General features: G+C 40.4%; 3 protein-coding genes across 4 annotated transcripts; 1 reads left to right on the forward strand and 2 right to left on the reverse strand.

Annotated features, from left to right (window-relative positions):
- Positions 1-99: 99 nt before the first annotated feature.
- Positions 100-3,555, reverse strand: Cog2 (conserved oligomeric Golgi complex subunit 2). 2 transcript variants are annotated; one of them, XM_071770884.1, is made up of 11 exons: positions 3,315-3,553; positions 2,983-3,210; positions 2,553-2,819; positions 2,180-2,481; positions 1,983-2,100; positions 1,589-1,911; positions 1,430-1,496; positions 1,154-1,334; positions 796-1,075; positions 503-683; positions 100-442 (listed from the first exon to the last, which is right to left on the reverse strand). In XM_071770884.1, the coding sequence occupies exons 1-11, from the start codon at positions 3,384-3,386 to the stop codon at positions 359-361; spliced, it is 2,103 nt and encodes a 700-aa protein (XP_071626985.1). In that variant the 5' UTR covers positions 3,387-3,553; the 3' UTR covers positions 100-358. The 2 variants fall into 2 exon arrangements, with proteins under 2 accessions (XP_071626985.1, XP_071626986.1); XM_071770885.1 differs by lacking the exon at positions 100-442 and having other exon boundaries at positions 566-704; positions 3,315-3,555.
- Positions 3,556-3,702: 147 nt separating this feature from the next.
- On the forward strand, positions 3,703-6,116 carry LOC139808667 (NF-kappa-B-repressing factor). Its single transcript, XM_071770893.1, has 7 exons — positions 3,703-4,041; positions 4,154-4,287; positions 4,415-4,835; positions 4,960-5,089; positions 5,279-5,469; positions 5,553-5,729; positions 5,810-6,116. The coding sequence occupies exons 1-7, from the start codon at positions 3,872-3,874 to the stop codon at positions 6,000-6,002; spliced, it is 1,416 nt and encodes a 471-aa protein (XP_071626994.1). The 5' UTR covers positions 3,703-3,871; the 3' UTR covers positions 6,003-6,116.
- On the reverse strand, positions 6,102-18,195 carry LOC139808679 (IDLSRF-like peptide). Its single transcript, XM_071770923.1, has 4 exons — positions 17,563-18,195; positions 12,688-12,816; positions 11,618-11,770; positions 6,102-11,258 (listed from the first exon to the last, which is right to left on the reverse strand). The coding sequence occupies exons 1-4, from the start codon at positions 17,690-17,692 to the stop codon at positions 11,065-11,067; spliced, it is 606 nt and encodes a 201-aa protein (XP_071627024.1). The 5' UTR covers positions 17,693-18,195; the 3' UTR covers positions 6,102-11,064.
- Positions 18,196-18,263: the final 68 nt, after the last annotated feature.

Raw genomic sequence — 18,263 nt, forward strand, 5'->3', positions numbered from 1 at the left:
GAACGATGCATGATTTATGAATAATTTCTTAATTAAATCATAATAACATAATTTGAGGGAATATAAAAAATGCAAATAATAAAACAGAGACAATGCAAATTTTGTGCAAAGACGTTTTATGTACATCATTGTATAGGAGGAATATGTACAACAAAATAAAATTCTTACACATACGATTATAAATCATAAACATTCAACTTGATTGTGACAGCTCGAATATGAGATGTTATTCTATTTTCGAAGCTTTTAATTGTTACAGTGACGAACGATTTACAATGATGTAATTGATAAGACGGCGTCTTTGGGTTATTTCTGAATTGGCACATTTTGCGACACAATTAAAGATTATTGTTAAATTTCATTTTTTAACAGCCGCTTCTACAGCATCTACCAATTCCTGCAGGTGATGTATGTTGGTAGTCGAGATATTAAGATCTTTGACCTATAAATAAATGAATAAATTAGACATAAAAATTTATTTTAAATGTGCATATTTCCTTACCATATTTGTGTAACCGTCCACGTCCACTTTAAGCTGAATACGTATCTTTTCGTCGTCGCTAATTCCCTGTGGTTCTGAAGGAAGAATTCCAGTGGATTTATCACGAATCTTTTTCAACCTCCTTAAACTCTCCTCCGTCTTTTGCACAGACGTTAACACATCCGTGACGAATAATAAATAGCTAAAACAAAATTAAATATTTCTACTGTATGGATAATAAATTTTACATTGTTTTGATACATTTTCAGATTTTTTAATAACAATATTGTTGGGGAAATAAATTTATCGTTTACCTTTCTGTTAACGAAGATAAAGTTAACTCCAACCAAAGAAGAATATTTTCGGGAATGATCTTGTTGTAATCTGTATAAAAATTAGTAAGAGGGACCATCGCACTCTTTACGTAAGGACAAGGTTTAGTTGGCACGTCTCGCTTTGTTCTCCTAAATAATCGAGGAATGTCGCTGACTTGTTTCAAGTGCGTTACACATTGCTCTGAAAGCTCATTTACAATTTCTTTCGTAACTAAAGGTAAAAGATTAGCGAGACTCTTCGACGTTTCACCTAAAGAATCTAAAATACGAATCAAGGTGAGATAAATTTAATATTATATAATGTATTATTTTTAGAAAATTCGTGCTTACATATTACCTTCTAATAATTTCGATACTGTAACATTCTCGTCTTTAATTTTTGATTGCACCATTTGTAGGAAAGATGGAAGGGCATTTATCAATTTTTCTATGTCACTATACAAATATACTAGAAAGTTTAATCTCGTGGAACGTTCTGAGTCACTTGAATTATTAGTTTCATTTATCACTGGCCATACCTATAAGCACAAAATTGGTCTCTGTACATGAAAATATCGAGAACTAAATTTGTATATAAATGTCGCATTGTAATAAGCTAAATGTGAAAACATACTTGTTTTATTGCACTCTGACACCAAGTTTGATACCTCGAGCTTATTTGAAGACTGAGTTTCCAGAATCTGACAACAATAACAATGCGTTAGTTTAATAAAGACGTTAGAGTTGCAATAGAAATTATTATCACAGGCAGAATTACAGATCAGTTGCTCACCTGTGGAACAGTTGATACAAATAGATGTCGTCAGCCCAAATCCTTAGCAGATTATCCCAAACCACATCGGTTGCATAAAGGGAGAAATCTTTTTGCGTCAGCGAAATCAGACTACCTTTGACCGAGTCCGGCGATACTGGCTCAGCTAACATTGCCTCCACGCTGCCGGCTATCTCTTGAAATCGTATTTGAAAGTACACCGGCAGATTCCATTTCTTGAGAAAACTCTTGTATTGTGGATGATTCTTCAATGCCGCCAAAATTTCAGGCGTAACGCACTCCATCTCCAATTTCGTTAAAAACTCTAACGTGGCTGTATACCTCTAAAATTTAACGTTAACTTGAGAGATATACATTTCTATACCTTAACACAAATTTCAAATATTTTTCATACTTTGTGAAATAGTACTGGATCTCCCGGGGCAAAAATGGACTTTATATATTGCTCGATCTTTTCTTCGATCTCAACCCAAAAGCTGTTCACCAGAAAATTAAATCCTTTCACGGACATTCTACAACGCCGAAATAATGATCAGTGTATTTACAAATAAATAATTATATATGCTCGATCAAATGTAACTCATAATGTACCTTTCAGGATGTAACGTGATATCTAATAACTGTTTTAATTCCACATCTAGAATGTTCAGTAATCTGTGATAAATGCTTTGCAGACCAAGCGGGTCAGATTGAAGGTTCTCCTCGTTAATCACATTGTATATTAATGGCCTTACAAGCTCGTGTCTGACCAGTTCTTCGGCGTTGGTTATTTTGTCGAGCGTGAGATAAATTCTGAGGCAACGGATCGCCAAGTTTGAATTCTTCTCGTGTATACACGCTAAGAACAACTCGTTCAGACACGTTAGATATAAGCTTTCTAATTCGATGGTTTCCTATTATAAAATAATCGTTTTGATTTATTTGACTATTGATGCATCATCATTTTGTTTCTAAAAATACGTACCTTCTCTTGATCAGCTGAGATATCTGATTTACACCTGGACATATGGAATTTCAATTGATTCAATTCAATCGCAGCCTGTTCCAGAACGTCGATCTTCGTGGGATTTTCCATAAACGTTTTCATGCATAATATGGAGGTGAGTTTTCTCAGCGACTTGTACACGTGTTGCAAGCTGTGCAAACTTTGCTTACGTTCCCTTATCTTCAAATTGTCATTCAAATTAGCCGAAATGGCTGTAATCTCATCGTCTAGAGCTTGTCGCACTTGCTGCCGAAACAAAATTTTCTGTTATTGGATCCAAATAAATATTACAGATATGTAAAATAAGATTTCCTGTGTCCGATCTCTGATCTGATTGTAAAATATAACTCGTTGAACCTTTAAACAATCTCAGATATCAGTTCCAAGTGTGTACTTTTCTATTTTTTACCATAACTTCCTCCTTCAACTGTCCAAGCGGCGCTTGCAGGTCATTGATGGCCTTGTCCAGTCCGATCAAGTTGCTGGACAGGTTCACGAAATCCGTGTAATCCCGGTTAATCAGGTCGATCATAGCCGATCTCAGTAATTTCAAGTACATGCCAAGATCATCCCGCATCGTCTCCAGTTTGCCATTCTTCCTGTGATCTTGCAGGAAAGTGTCGACATCGAAATTCTCCTACGACGGCGAGCGCAGGGACGGGGAAAAAAATTAAATTAAATTTACATCTCGTAAACACCGTAAACATTGCGTAAATGAAAAGAAAAAAAAACTTGTCAAACCTGTACGAAATCGAGCTCGGAGAAGCACAGGTTCTTCGGGGCTTTCGGTAAGGTTATATTGCCGTTAGACATAATTGAATATTTACACCGTTTCTCTCGCTCGAGGATCTAATTGATGATCGTCATCGCAATCCCAATTGCACCAGATATTAAAAATCTCGCCGCCGCTAATCCTCGTATCGTGACATTTGTGACGTGACAGTTTGACGTCCTCCCGCATTCACAGCTGTATAAAGCTCACATCGCACCGAGCGTTAAAAATCAATATCGCATCTCGATCGCGCGACAGCCAATCACGTTCCGACACCTCCAAGGAAGCGGAGAGGCGATTGGCTGTCACGCGGAGTCACGCTTGTTCTTCGACGTCGCTACGTGTGATGGTTTCTCATTCATAATTCATACATTCATACGTCCCTCCGTCTACTACGAGGAACATCCTGTATTTTCGGATAAACAAATATATTCTAACCTATTTGTGTGGTTCCGAGAGCGCGTTTATTGATCGAAGACATTAAATTGTGTATAGCATTGTTGCCGAAAATTTGTAGCGGTGAGAGATGAGCGTGAACGAGGATTGGGACGTGGAGCAGCACAAGGTGGAATACGAGTCCGACGAGCACTGGGAGCTGCGACGTAAATTTCTGCTCGCCCACAAGGACAAGTTCTCGGAGGACGTGCTCGTTTGTTTAGCCCAAGTGTTCGTCAATGTCGAACTGTTAGGATGCAGGTAGCGATATCTGATTACGCATGTTTTGCTCTCGCTTTGCATCAGTGATCACAAACACGACGATGCGGACGTTACATTTCCCAGTTTGTAAGTTTGTACAAATTCGTTGCAGATATCCGCAAGAAACGATGGACCTAGTGAAGGAATTGTCGCAGGACGTCGCGGCCGAATATAGAGAAAAGCAAAAGAAAAAGTTGCAAAGAACGTTTGTGGAAGCGTCACAGGCAGCTAGTTCTAAGGTGAAAGGTATAAAGAAAAATTGTGAGTTGACTTGTATTTTTTTTTGTTTTTTTTTTCCATATTTTTATTGTACACGGTGTCCGTTATGACTCGTGATCTATGTGACGATTATATTGAGATATTTTTGTATCAGGATGCGCCGCTAAAACATCTACTGTCACAGAAAGATCTGTACCGAACACGCCTAATCATATACCAAACACAGCCAATCATATGGATCAATCTTATAAAAATAAAAAACGTTCCAAGAAAAATAAAAAGCTCGACGTTATGAAGACATTGCCTCCTAATGCCATGAAAGAATCTGTATCCAACGAAATCAGTCATGACTATCAGCCATGCAAAAATCCTGATATCGAGGAAAGACTGTCTAAAAGATTAAAGACAGAGGAAGACGTATCATTGAAAGATCAAGATTTATGTAGAGATTTATGTAGAGATATCGTTCTGTTAGAAAGACCGGGTGATAATGTGCATACTATATTAGACGTTTCAGCCGCTGTATCTGGTGTGGCCTTAAAGTACAACTATTCTAAGAAAGGAGAAGAAGGCTGGTGAGCATATCTTTGTACTATATTTTAAAGACACGTGCTCTATGTGTGTGTACGTGTACATGTTATATAAATTTAACATTCAAAAATTATCAAGGGATATATTCCTAATTATGTCTCTTTTCAGGGAATGCTCTCTTAATATTGCTAAATCACAGCAGTTGGGTTGCAGCATCAACTCTAATAAGAAAGTAGCCAAAAAAGAAGCAGCCACCATTGCATTAGAAAAATTACAAAAGCACTGCTATACGGTTAAGGTAAAGAAAAAATAAACATGTATCTTTATCTGAATAGAGCCGTCTTAAAAAAATCTCTTAGTACATCATTGGTACCTATTTTATGTTATTCTATAATAAATTATAGCGAAATACAGATGTTTTTCATCCCCTTGTATACAGTTTTCGTTATCTTTCCTTTTAAGTATTTTTACATATTTTAAAATTCAGGTTAAGCAAGACTCAGATTCAAAGTCGCGTGTAACTGTAACAGCAGAGGAAATAAAACCACAGGATTCTACCCCCGACGATGATTGGAAAGTATCTAATTGCGTTGGAAAGAAGCTGATGAAAATAATGGGCTGGTCCGGCGGTGGTCTTGGAAAATCGGAGCAGGGTATTATGGAACCTATGTCTGCGACGTTAGTAACCGACAACGTCCCTTAGTCTCTAGAAAATTCTCATTTTTCCCCTTTATTCTCTTCCATTTTTATTCTATTTTTAGGGTCAAGTCACAAATAAATCGAGAGGGTCTTGGCTTGAAAACAAATTCTTACAAGGCAGACGAAGTAAAAGCCAAATGTCGAAAACTGTTTAAAGATCTTTTACAAAAAGATGATTGTATGAATAGCGATATTATGTTTCTGGATTTTCCCAAGGAAGACAGAATGCTGATTCATCAGTATGTACCGTTTTATAAGTTACATGACGTTTGAGAGAAATGCCGCTTAAGTCTGGTAATAATGCCCCGATCTGTTTCAGGGTTGCACGAACAATGGGTCTCAAGTCGTGCAGCTACGATAAAGATAAACGAAAACTGAAAGTCTCACGTAAACTCGATATATGGAATTTGGTCAGGGAACTGAATAGTCTTGGCGGAGTCACCGAGAAATACGAACTGGTAAAACCGACCGACGAAAAGGTCGTTTCGTTGCCAACTTCTATGGACATATGAATAAACGATAAATAACGATAAATAAACGATATGTGGTCGAACGATACCTTCTGTGACATTGATGTAGCACATAGATATATGGAAAATAAATAGATAATCTCTTTTTCAGAAGTCTTTCCGTAATATTTTATTGTTTAAACGATCCAAAAAAACAAGCTATTTGAAGTGATATCGTCGACGTCCCAATCGATACTCTTCTAGCACGCAAATTCGAAGTAGCGAGATTCGTTCGATTCACACAGTATTTCCGCCGAATGGAAAAGCCATACGTTATATAGAATCGGAATACCGCGCCACGTCGCCAGTAAAATTGAATCGCCAAACGAATGCAAAGGGTGAGATACGGTAAAAAGCAATCTTCTGAAATTTGCGATTGTATACAGGCGTGACCTGCGAATTCAGATAAATGCAAATGTATACACTCGCACGCACGGTGAAATCGGTGTGGCACGGTGCGATAATTGGAGGCACTAGCAATTAAAACTTAAGAGAAGAAACGTTCGCTTTATTTAACAATTATATAACTGTTCGCACGACAAAATTATTATCCCAAGAGCGCTTGGCGTTCAATCAAATAGAGAAGAAGTACAAAACCTTAAGAAGCGGATGGTTACTTTATACAGTGTACAGAGTATGTCGCAGATTGCCGTGGTAAACATGACGTATAATAAGAAACGCTTTGGCAGTAGAACAATCAGAAGTCGAAAGGTAACATATACAGATAATACGACATGGTGCGTGACACTTTAGTACATTATCACATCGTTGAAATCTCTGAATAATTAAAATGGTCAATAGGTTCTCTGTTTTTTTTCTTCTTTTTATACATATAGGTCGCGTATATATGCATATATATATATGCGTGCCATCGGTTTGAAATGACAAGGTTGAAGATTACATGCGTCTCCTATATAATCACTTCGATTTATTGATTAACTTAACGTCTACTTAGCTACGTACGCATATTACAACGGCGGTGGAACGCAGCAATGTAAATGGGCAACGAGAGCAACGAAACAACGCGTGCGACGTGTGTGTGAACGTATATAAAAGAAAAAGCATCTTCTCGTTAGTTAATTAATTGACCGTGCTGTCTCGCGCGCATAATAGCCGGAGTGAAATATTTTCACAAGAGCCGTCGCAACCGTCAGCCACCGCGCGTGGTTGAATTTACGGGAAAGAATGCTTCGTAAACTTTGTGCTTGACGTTATTATTTGTATTTTTCCTCGGAACCTTTCAATACATTTCGCGGCGGTACAAAGGGTGTCTGTCGGAAATTGAATTCGAATGTAACGCGGAACGAATTTAACGAGCTGCTAAATTTGTTGGTGCGGGTAAAAAGACGCGCGTGCGGGAACATTGCCGCTTTATCATTTAACGTAGACTGTTTTTATCGCAATCCCGTTTCACCACGTTACGCAATTTCGAAAGCGATTAATTCCCGTATGCAGGAAATACAACGTGTCGTAGCCTTTCTTTTTGCGATACGTCACTTTCAGCCCGTCCATTTACATTCAGCGCCTCGTTATCATTGGGATAATAATGCCAAAGGGCACGGTAGAACCCCGATCAACCGCATTATTCATTACCGAAACGCTGTGGACGGATCGACAATTTTCCCGAAACCAACTGTGTCGCTGTGTCTGAAATTTTAAATCAGGATCAGTCAATCAAGATCGACAGGTCTACAGAAAGTCTAATAGGAATAAGAATAAATGCATTTTTGAACTTAATTTAACGTTTACAATAAGACAGTCTGTGAGAGAATAGCAAATTGACAAACCAGCTTCGTCCATTTTTCGAAATATCTGCAACACGTGTAAATTATAATAATAAAACTCGGAGGGGGGGGGGGAGAGGAGTGGAAGGGAGGAAGAGAGGAAAATATAATCTCTCATCATTCCAAGACGATGGGTAACGCGCCTCCGAAACGTGGCATATATATGTATATCAGATATTGGTGGAACTCCGGTCTGCCGCTCTCGGGGGAGATAGATTTGACCTTTATGACTTACGACTCGAAATATTGGGGCCAAAGGGTCAAGGCACGCGGCGGAGATGCGGAGATGGGGGCGGGGGAGAGAGAAAGAGAGAAAGGGGTGTCGCGGCGCGCCATGACCCCTCGGTCTGATGCCCCGTTCGGTTGTTCGCTAAAACACACAAGTTCCCTCGGATTTTGCCCTCGGTCCAGGCCCTACTTTGGACCGTAATTGACATCTGGAGGGAATATTAAACTTTTTTTTTTCATCTTTATATACCAAAATATTATCTACCATCTGATAAAAGAGTGATTTCTCTGTTGATATGTATCCGCTATGTATATATATATGTATAATATTTATATACTTCTAAACTCGCTTACGTTACATTAATTAGAAGATATGTCTCAATGTATCGTTTGTATCGATTAAAAGATACGCTTAGTAAGTATGATATGTTACGTCGTTACTCATCCCGCGGGGGGGGATGTATTCTCTCGAGGTAAAAAAAAGGGGGGATCTCGTCAGACTCGCGCCCGTCCGCGATTTCTCGATTGTCGCGAATTGCACAATTTATACATATTATATATATGTGCATGTGTATATATGTGTGTATATATAGAAATTAATAACGCGTTAATTTTTCTCTCTTCGAAGTACTTAAAAGGAAAGCGCGACGGGAAACGCTACCTCGAGAGAATCCGGTGAACCCCGTTACTTTCTTCATCATATATATATATATATCTTTCTATATATACATATATATGTATATAATATATCTATATAATTTTTTAAATATAATTTACTGATATGTATGTGTACTGATATGTATCGTGTTGCCGTAATGAAAATATCATACGCTAGCATTATATATATATATATCTTGCTCTCTTTCTCCTAATAAGTAAAATGCGCGTCATACCCTGAAAGAACGCGACGCGATGCTCCATTTCTTCCTCTTCCTTTTCTCCCTATTACTCTTTTGTACCCATTTCAACATCGCCGCATTGTGTGTTACGATTGCGTGACGTTTACGGCTGCACTGAGAGAAATCAAAAGCACCTGATCCTCTTAACTTGAAGAAGGATCGGTATTCCCACCGCACCGTTTTGCAAAGTTAATTAAACAAAGCTGCTTTATCTTGTCTTACGTCCGCCTCCATCGGGAAACCACCTTAATCAAGACAAGAATTACAATTTGGTTCAATTAGATGCGGTGAAAATACCGAATAAACCGAGAACTTCCTCGGCACGGGATTTGCTACTTTCATCTTCTTTCCTATTTATTTTTTTTTGTTCGCCGCGGTCTCGCGAAATTTAACGCGAGATGAAGTTAAAATTAAAAAAAAAAAAAAAAAAAAAAATACGCACGCGCAAAAAAACGTTGGTTTAAATCAATATATTGTTTCAGCAGTAATCGCCTGTCCAAATAAAAGCTGTCGTGAATAAAATCTCTCACTGATCCACAATATTATTCTGTAATCGCAACGGAAATTGCACAGCGCCGTCGGAAAGTACGATTTAAAAGGATACCCCAGGGGAGTAATCGAGAACAATCGTTATCCCTTTACACGATCCTTTTACAAATATGCAGAAGTAATTAAGGATACCTAGAATCCCTCGTCCCTAAACCAACCGGAGCACATCTAGATTCAATAGTTGTACATCCGCAATTAACATAAAGTTGTTCCTGAGGGAGCCAATTTTTTTTATGGCATTGTATTAACATTATCGGCTTCTTCCGCACGACCTTTCCGAAGTATCGCGATTCTGATTAAAAATCATCCTGCCGTGCTCGAACGTAATTACTTCCTGAGAATTTTATCTCGTGAAGTCTTTCATGTTTGAAGCTTGAAGGTAGCAATCTCGCCGAGAGAATCCCTTTGACTAAGTTTAAGAATTTTAATTTATCACGTAGACATTTTACCTGAATTACAATCTCATAAAAAGGAACATTTCAAGCGTTAATCATAAAGTAAGTTTTCGCGAAAATAACTCGCGTACTTTAAGTAAAAGTTTCAACGCTAAGTTTCAAAGTTTTAATGCACAACCGTCGGATTGTTACGCCACTGCCGATCGCGAAGGATTGTCATCGATGTCTCATCACTTATGCGAGATGGTACCTACCGTGTACGTGCTCGCATATTAAAGACACGGCTCAAATAAAACCGGGACACGCGAAGCAGCGTGCACGTGCACACGAGAGTGAGAGTACTCTGTAGCGAAGTAGTTACAAGATACATGAGGAAGCTCAATATTTTAGAGATAGGTCGGATAAAAGCTCATTACTTGTTCACACGAGAAAGGCTTGCGCCTCGACGCGCAGCTAAGGGAAACGAGAGACGTAAGAGATTCTGTCAAAGCGTAGCAAAACATTTACATTCAAATCCGATTATGTTATCCAGGATCACTAAAGCTTAGAGGAAGTAAAGTAGGCTAATTGTAAGTAACACGTTATTCGTCATAAGACGTTTCAGTTTGAGAAGTTAAAAAGGTAATATTAAATTACAGATCGTACAGAGAACCTAATACGTTTTTCAATCCCTCGATTATGCTTTTATTAATGATATATATGCGAATTCAAATCGCGACGTAATTAAAACTGGTCCGAGAGTATGCGTGGCACATTAATTATCAGTCCTGATTATTGCGTTTTTCTCTAAGTGGATCAGCAATACGCTTGACGCGCGTGATGAAATAATCCAAACGTGATAGAGCTTACGAGATATGTGAAACGGGAACCTGCCTGATTACTCGTCATGCAGAAAATTCGGACATTCGCTTCCTAACGCCAGATCTCGACGATCATCCCGGTGCTCGTGATCGCGCTCGTCGCGTTGAAGCGAGAGCAAAAGATTCGAGAAGGATAGGAAGGAAAAGAAAAGTGACAGGCTACATCCTGCGTGTAAGAACTCGCGACGAAGGAAAGATAAAAGTGTCCGCGGAGAGGATAATTTAGGCTTCATCAGACGAAGGGACTGCTGGTGCGACGACGGTGACGTGACACCGGCGGCGATGCGGCGACGACGACGGCGGCTCCTCGTCGATGACGACGGCGGCGGTTCGGCGGCGGGTGTGACCGTTCAATCGAGGAAGCCCGTCTTAACGAGTTTCTCGAGGAAGAACTTGACGTCGCCCAGCTCGGAGTCCTTGATACCGATGGACTTCAGCATACCCAGGTCGCCGTTCTCCACCGCCATGAAGACCGAGCGCAGGTGCTCGAGGTCTGAGCGCATCAGGTGTAGCGCCGCGCCGAAGTCCTCGATCGTCTGCGACTCTGATAGCCGAAACAGATCGTTTCAGGGGCCAGATCGCGGGCCTATCCTTCGAGGATAGGACGGCGACGCGCTGACTATATCGCGCGAATAAATCGCGCTGACTATGCGAGATTAATAATGTTCGTCGGACCGATATCTCTTACGCAAAGTCTGATTAAGATACTCGCGATTTCGTCCTATATAATGCAATATTGCTGCTTTTAATAGATTTCCGATACGTGGGAAAGATTTACCGCGTTACAGTGATATCGGAGAACGAGGCGGATAGCTCGATGATATCCTGTTTGGTGTGGGTGGTCGCGTTTGGCACTTGGTACCGCGAGATTCGTGTCGTAATCTATAAACCCGGGGAACTTACCGGACAACGCGATGGCCACCTTTTCCACACCACCGAGAGGCTTCAGCGTATCGCGTGCTTTGGTTCCGAACAGTTTCTCCAGGTAATTGGGACCGTGGCTGGCCAGCAGAGACTGCAGAAAACTCGCGGTTTCCTCCACGGGCGGTCGTTTGGCTGTAACAACGTGAAAGCAGGTATTCCGTAACTGCTGTAAAATAAGACGAAACAAATGCAAAATGCACAGAGATCCCCGGTATGCCGGGGATCAATACAGGAGCGCCGTATCCCATAAACATATATCACTTAAATTTTAATTGGAATAATTTTCTTCCTGTGTTGCCTCAAAAAATCAATGAAGCAAAAGAAAACCATGAGGGAAAGCAAAATCTTGGTTAACCAATATTTATGGGTACGACTCGTAGAAAGGTGAAAGCGGGGTAAAAGGTAACATCTTGCGTAAACGCATCGAACGCGTGCAGCGGCACAGCTCTCCCTTATCGTATTACAGCTGCCCGGTGCGGGTGCACGGAACGTCATCGAGTGCATCCACACCGAGCGGTATATCGGGATACACATATCCGCTCTCTCATATAGTATGCATAAAATGAAATCCGCGCCAGTACGTGTATAATAAAATCTAACAGCCAGGTCACGCGGTAATCCGTAATCCCAACAGACGGATAAAAATCACATTAAAAGTGTAAAATATATTAAAAATCGGACCGTATGTTTCACGTGCTGCAAACGTGATTTATTTATAAAATCAGAATGAGATGTGTAATTAATAATGCTAAATGAATACTGTTAAATTCGTGGTATTAAATTATACTCAATTTGCGTCAATTTTAATCACTCCTATAAGTTGCCACTGCTCCTACTCAATATATTGTTAATTTAATTAAACCAATAGAATTAAAATAACACTATTTTGTGTTAAAATAATAAATTTCGACACACACATGACAGTTAAAAATAACAAAATGTTATTTAACTCGAGGTATAGGTTTAAATTTAACCATTTAATATTTAACAGTAAACTGCCCTACCGATTACATCTTATTAATTAGTGAATTCAGAATTAATAAGCTCACCTGCGGTGCACAATCTTGAGTCCTCATCGTATCCGTCCTGACAATCGGGTGCTCCATCGCAGAGGTACTGTATCGAGATGCAAATACCGTCGCCCGGGCACTTGAACGGTTCGTACGGATGACAAGCCTCTGAAACGCACACACAAACTCTGAAGAGAGCGAATCAAGTAATCTGAGCGCGTATGCTTTTCCAAATAATAATTAGAAACGTGCGCGCGCGCGTGTGTCATGCGGCTCAATCTCATTCCGCGGAAATGGATGTTCAGGAAAGTCGATTACGTTCGCCGGTGGGACGGTCGCCAGATGATTAAATTACGACGATAACGTATTAAAAGCGAGGGATCCGAAACGGGAATTAATACGCGCGGCGCTGGTAATGCGGCAGCACCCACTTCTTCGTGCGGGGTGGGCTTTTGGGATAATTGAGCGAACACGCGATCGCCACATTGCTCACGCTACAAACAGCCGGCGCGCGTATATAGTTGACGGTCCTGAAAAATCAATTAGCAAACCGCTCAATCTGATAGAACTGCGGGAAGAATTGGTAAATACGTAATATCGATTATTTGCTTCTCTCTTTCATAAAGCTCGTAAAATCAACTCCGCCAAACTTCCTTCGTCAAAATTTGCTCTGCAATTAAAGGTCTTTCCCCCCGCAAGATTTTCTACAGAAACAAACGCTCTGGGTAAATATTATCAGGTTTAATAAAAGTCGCTCGAAAGAGTAGAAACTTTTATGTATACCGACCCTGCTAAAAAGAAGAGCGAAATTTTAGGTGTCAAGCCTTCCTAGAAGGGAGAAGAAATTTTCTCAGAACCCTTGGAACACCTGTCGGAAGTCCTGTTTCCCAGGAAGATCAACGATCGACGTCCTATTTGTTTTACGGAGGAGGACCCCGCTGCGAAAAAGCTTCAACTTCTGTCTTTAACTCGTAGGAAATGTTTTGTAATACCTCACGTGCGAGACCTTTAACTCGTCCACTCCACTTAAACGAGAAAAAAAAATATCAGCGACTTAATAAACGCGCCCACGCGTTTGTTCGGGCGCACGTTTTATCCCGGATGAGAATTTTCGCCCGACGCGGGGGAAACGATTTCCGTTTCGCACGCGCGAAAAACGATGGGAAACATCGTATTGTTGTGTGCAGCGGCGATCGATTGTGTAACATTGTGCCACACACTCGTTATACAATCGCCCACGTTCGTTTCGCACGTAAACGTAATTTACACCGCAAACGCGGAGTGTCGCGTCCACAAAGTGCCCCGTGACAGTCAATTTTGACCGCGTTAAAGAATTCGATGTCTATACACGCCGCGTGTTTATCGAAAAACCGTATCGAACCGGCTATACCCACTCGGCGGTGTGGCCCCGATCGCCATCAGCGTTATTACGCGTAGAATTACGTCGCAGTTCTCCTTCTCTCGCGTGTTTGTTTAGACAGGACGCTTATACGTTAGGTTTCAGGCAAACATTTTACTAATCAACCGGTCGTATCCGGAATTCGTTATCTGTCCCATATCAAGAGAGGGAGAGAGAGAGGATTGCGTTTGAACTTAAAACAACGTTCGCGAGGCGATTATTATATAATTGCTGCACGAGCGTTGCAATTTGTCCTTGTTTGCGTTTAGACAAGTCGCGTACATGTCGTGGGCGTATCTCATCAACAATGTTATTGCGGACATTTCACCGATCGACAACGATGCAATGATTCCCCGGGGAGTAGCCGCCATCCCCCGCGGGACCGCGAACCCCGATCTCGATGCATTCTGAATGAAATGATCGTCGAGGGGACATTAGAAAAAAAAATAAGATTGTCGCAAATACCCCTCCGCGAATGATGGGCGCGACATATGCGATCAATTTTAAATAAGAACATTTCGATCGGCGACCCGCGCTTCGAACTTTTATTCCCCGCACGTTACGGAATTTTCGCACGTATAAACTCGTTGAAACTTCGTTGGCGCCTCTCCATATTATACATAAGATACAAGTTATAAACAGTTTAAAAGCGAGCTCGAATCCATTAACGAGACTTGCGAAACTCACCCCTTCCATCGGCGAAAGGTGAAAAATGAATAGAAGCTTATCTAGTAACATATATCTCATCTCTAAAAATAATTTTCGCTTCATCGTCGAATTTACGAGGGCACGACTTCCATCGACTTCATCTTTTACTTGATCCTTACTCGTCTCTTATTTAGGTTGGAATGAATTCGCGTAAACAAGTCGTCTATATAGACATTTTACTGTGTCTCTCGAAATAAAATAAAATGGTAAAAGTTCCGCAGAACCAAAGTAACTCTAAAGTTTGACAATTACGAGAAACAGGGGCTCAGGAATATAATATGTTTAATATCAAAGCACGGTGCGATGAAAGAATAGTTATAAATTTTAACGTAGTCGGCGCAACTTTGTGACATTACCATTTTTTTTAGGAAAAAATAAATAGATTTATGAATAATTATATACAAGAAAGGCTTAGGTAAGACAGGGGATGCAACGACCGCATGAAGCCCGCTTTGCGGCGCGGCGGATCGGCCCTGAATAGCCGCGAGCTGAGTAAAAACGCGTGCTTCTAAATGTCATTGGCGTGCTATATACGACTCGGTACGCGTTAAGTATGCGCGTTATTGACCGAGCAAACGCGCACGTAGCTAACCGTCGCGTTGGAGAACATGATCCCCATATGGCCGCAAGTTTCAACGGAACATCTCCATCGTAATCCCCCGAGCCCGTTAATTTCAATGAATGTTAAGCAGGAGAAACATGGTAACACATAAAGAACGACAATGTCTCCCGGAAGCCTTCTCTCTATTTCGTGCCCCTTACGAGCATCCCGCGTGGGCCCGTACATATAATGTTTACTCGCTGTAAGCTATAGAATTTACATATGTATACGTATATCTCATATGATACACAGCTTCTTAACCATTTCACGATGTCACTCGAATCGACCACATCATATCTTTTCGTTAATTTCGGATGTTAAACAAACTTTAATTGTTTACAAAATTATCGAGTACAAAAAGGTGTTGGTTAAAGATAAAAACGTAAATTTATTCAGAATTATAAATGATAAGACACATTGTACGTTTCGACTTGCTGTAAGTCTTCTTCAGCAATCGAGATATAATATGAGAATTAAAATAAAGGCTACATAGTAGAATTAATGAAAAGAAAGAAGATTAATAATAGAAGCTAAGTAATACGGAAATTAAAACATATAATAAAGAAATAGAACAGTACAAAAATAAACGAGGATACATCATACATCACAAGCTTTTTTATGATGCATCCTCGTTTACTTTTGTATTTGTTTCGCTTACTGTTTTATTTCTTATTATATGTTTTAATTTTCGTATTACTTAGCTTTTTAGCTTTTATTATTAATCTGCTTTCTTTTTATTTATGTAGCCTTTATTTTAATTCTTATATTACATCTCAACTGCGCTGAAAAAGACCTACAGTAAGTCGAAACATACAATGTGTCTTATCACTTATAATATTGTGTGAATACGTTTTTATCTTTAACCAACATCTTTCTGTGCTCGTTATTGGTCGTTGACTTTTTTCATAAGTTTTGCTTGGATCAAGCATTTGACTTCTTTTTATTTTAGAATTATCATTCGCGGTTTGATCACATAATAATTTGAGTAGATAATTAAGTATATAAAAAATATACCGATCAATGTGATGAATAATTTCGTTCAACATTCTCGTCGAGTCGACACCAAAGAAATCAAGGAATTACTAAACGATGATGGAAGTGGAACACTTTATATGCGTTCCGACATATATAATATATGCGAGAGAATTATGCAAACTCTCATTCCAAAGTTTCATGTTGAGCTAATTTATCTAATTGATTTATACAGTAACTTTCTCTAATTAGAATTTCACAACCCTATACACAAACTATAAATCAGTTTCCTAAACTTTTTAGTTTCTACAGTTGCAGTAGTTAACTCTATGTTTGCGCGGACAGACTAAGTTTCCTCTGAAACTTTTATATGCCTTCAATATATTACGCTCTCTAGAAACAGCTGACGACAATATTGCATGAGATGTATAAATACACGTATAAATTTATCATAAACAGTTGTCATTAAACTATGACAGCTTTATAACAAAGTTATAATTTTGTCAGACGCCAACACGTGTATTTTGTTGAAAACATGTAAAAGCACATAAGCTGTAGTAAATTATAAATATGATAAAATCATCCTTTTAATTTTATATTACTTCAATTGCAAGATGTTCAAGCACTTCAAGCAAAAGAAATAAAGACAGCTCTGAACGATTATTAAGATTTGATAAATGTTGGTAATTTGATTACTTCTTTGAATAACTTTATATACTGGCGTATTGTAGTAAGAAAATGTGGAAATTCCATAAAACATTGCAAATACACAATCGATTATATAAATCGAATATATGCAGAATGCAGGATGCGAGAAAATATATTTTACGATCAAACTTTTATAAAAATATAAACTTAGAGAACAAATATAACGTATATTTTTTTAAAATACGCTAAAAACGCATTTTATCTTCACTTGAACATTCTGCAATTCATAAAATCATTCAAAATAAAAGTTTCATTAAAATTGTAATGTTCGTACAACACGCGTTTGTATATAGTTTGTATGTGCAATTCTTCGTGTTTTCCCGAAAAGAATTATGTGCCTTATAGAACGACCGTATTCTCCGCGCGCGATTTTATTTTTGCGCGATTTCTTCCGCACGATCGTCTTACACGGTTTCGCGCCCGAGACTCGCGGTCTCGTCGGCAGCGCGGAATCGTGCTTTCTCGAGCTTTCCCCCGTCCCCCGTAATTCTCCGTCGTGCCCGAGGGTGTCTCGTCGTCGACTTACCCGAGCGTTTCGTGTTGAAGTGACCGTAGAAGCGGCTGAGGTCGATCGCCATGACGGCGCGCGGAAAAGCGGCGCAGGCCGTCAGGGCGATGCCAAGTGCAACCGCACCGTTGCAGAATCTCCGTACCATCCTCGCTTCGAGCGGATGCGAGTTGCAGGCAGGCGCTCCTTCTTCTTCTTCCTCTTCTTCTTTTTCTTCTTCTTCTTTCCGCTTCTGCGACGAGTCGAGGGCTTCCTCTCCTTCTTTCACCTCTCGCTGGGGGGTGGACTTCTTCTCTTCACCCCGAAGAATCCCTGGTTCCTCCTCGCGAACGCGAATCTGGTGGACGGTGGACGTATCCGTCACCCTCGCGAGAATCACCTGGTCGCTCGCTCGCCCGTTGGTATCTGGTGCGCCACCAAGGTTCGAGTAACTCCTCGGGGTGGCTCGTGCAAGGTTCCTCGCCCCGAGAGCGCTCCGCTTCGGGCTGCGCGATGTGTCTGTATGCGTGGGCGCGAATGTTAACGGCGCGGCGAGGTCGCTCTCACACCACCCACCTCGCTCGCCCTTTCTCGGAATCTTTCCGCTTTCTCGCTCCCTCTGGTCCGCTCCGCTCTCGCCACCTCCTTCTCGCACTTACGCCCGTGAAAAGATACGCTACCTATCCCTGTTGGGCGCGCGGTGACGGTGCACAGCGGTGCACAGCTACACTGCGAACCCT

Source organism: Temnothorax longispinosus, chromosome 2 (assembly GCF_030848805.1).
Source record: "Temnothorax longispinosus isolate EJ_2023e chromosome 2, Tlon_JGU_v1, whole genome shotgun sequence".
Classification (NCBI taxonomy): Eukaryota; Metazoa; Arthropoda; class Insecta; order Hymenoptera; family Formicidae; genus Temnothorax; species Temnothorax longispinosus.

Bases quoted from the DNA above. Each gene is read 5' to 3' on its own strand.
- Cog2 (XM_071770884.1), bottom strand. From the start codon at position 3,386: ATGTCTAACGGCAATATAACCTTACCGAAAGCCCCGAAGAACCTGTGC. The intron at 2,101-2,179 runs GTACATTATGAG...TCGGCGTTGTAG, and splicing joins ATCACGTTACATCCTGAAAG to AATGTCCGTGAAAGGATTTA. The intron at 684-795 runs GTAAACGATAAA...ATTTTGTTTTAG, and splicing joins TTATCTTCGTTAACAGAAAG to CTATTTATTATTCGTCACGG.
- LOC139808667 (XM_071770893.1), top strand. From the start codon at position 3,872: ATGAGCGTGAACGAGGATTGGGACGTGGAGCAGCACAAGGTGGAATAC. The intron at 4,288-4,414 runs GTATAAAGAAAA...TTTTTGTATCAG, and splicing joins AGCTAGTTCTAAGGTGAAAG to GATGCGCCGCTAAAACATCT. The intron at 4,836-4,959 runs GTGAGCATATCT...GTCTCTTTTCAG, and splicing joins AAGAAAGGAGAAGAAGGCTG to GGAATGCTCTCTTAATATTG.
- LOC139808679 (XM_071770923.1), bottom strand. From the start codon at position 17,692: ATGGTACGGAGATTCTGCAACGGTGCGGTTGCACTTGGCATCGCCCTG. The intron at 12,817-17,562 runs GTAAGTCGACGA...TGTGCGTTTCAG, and splicing joins CTTCAACACGAAACGCTCGG to AGGCTTGTCATCCGTACGAA. The intron at 11,771-12,687 runs GTGAGCTTATTA...ACGTTGTTACAG, and splicing joins CTCAAGATTGTGCACCGCAG to CCAAACGACCGCCCGTGGAG.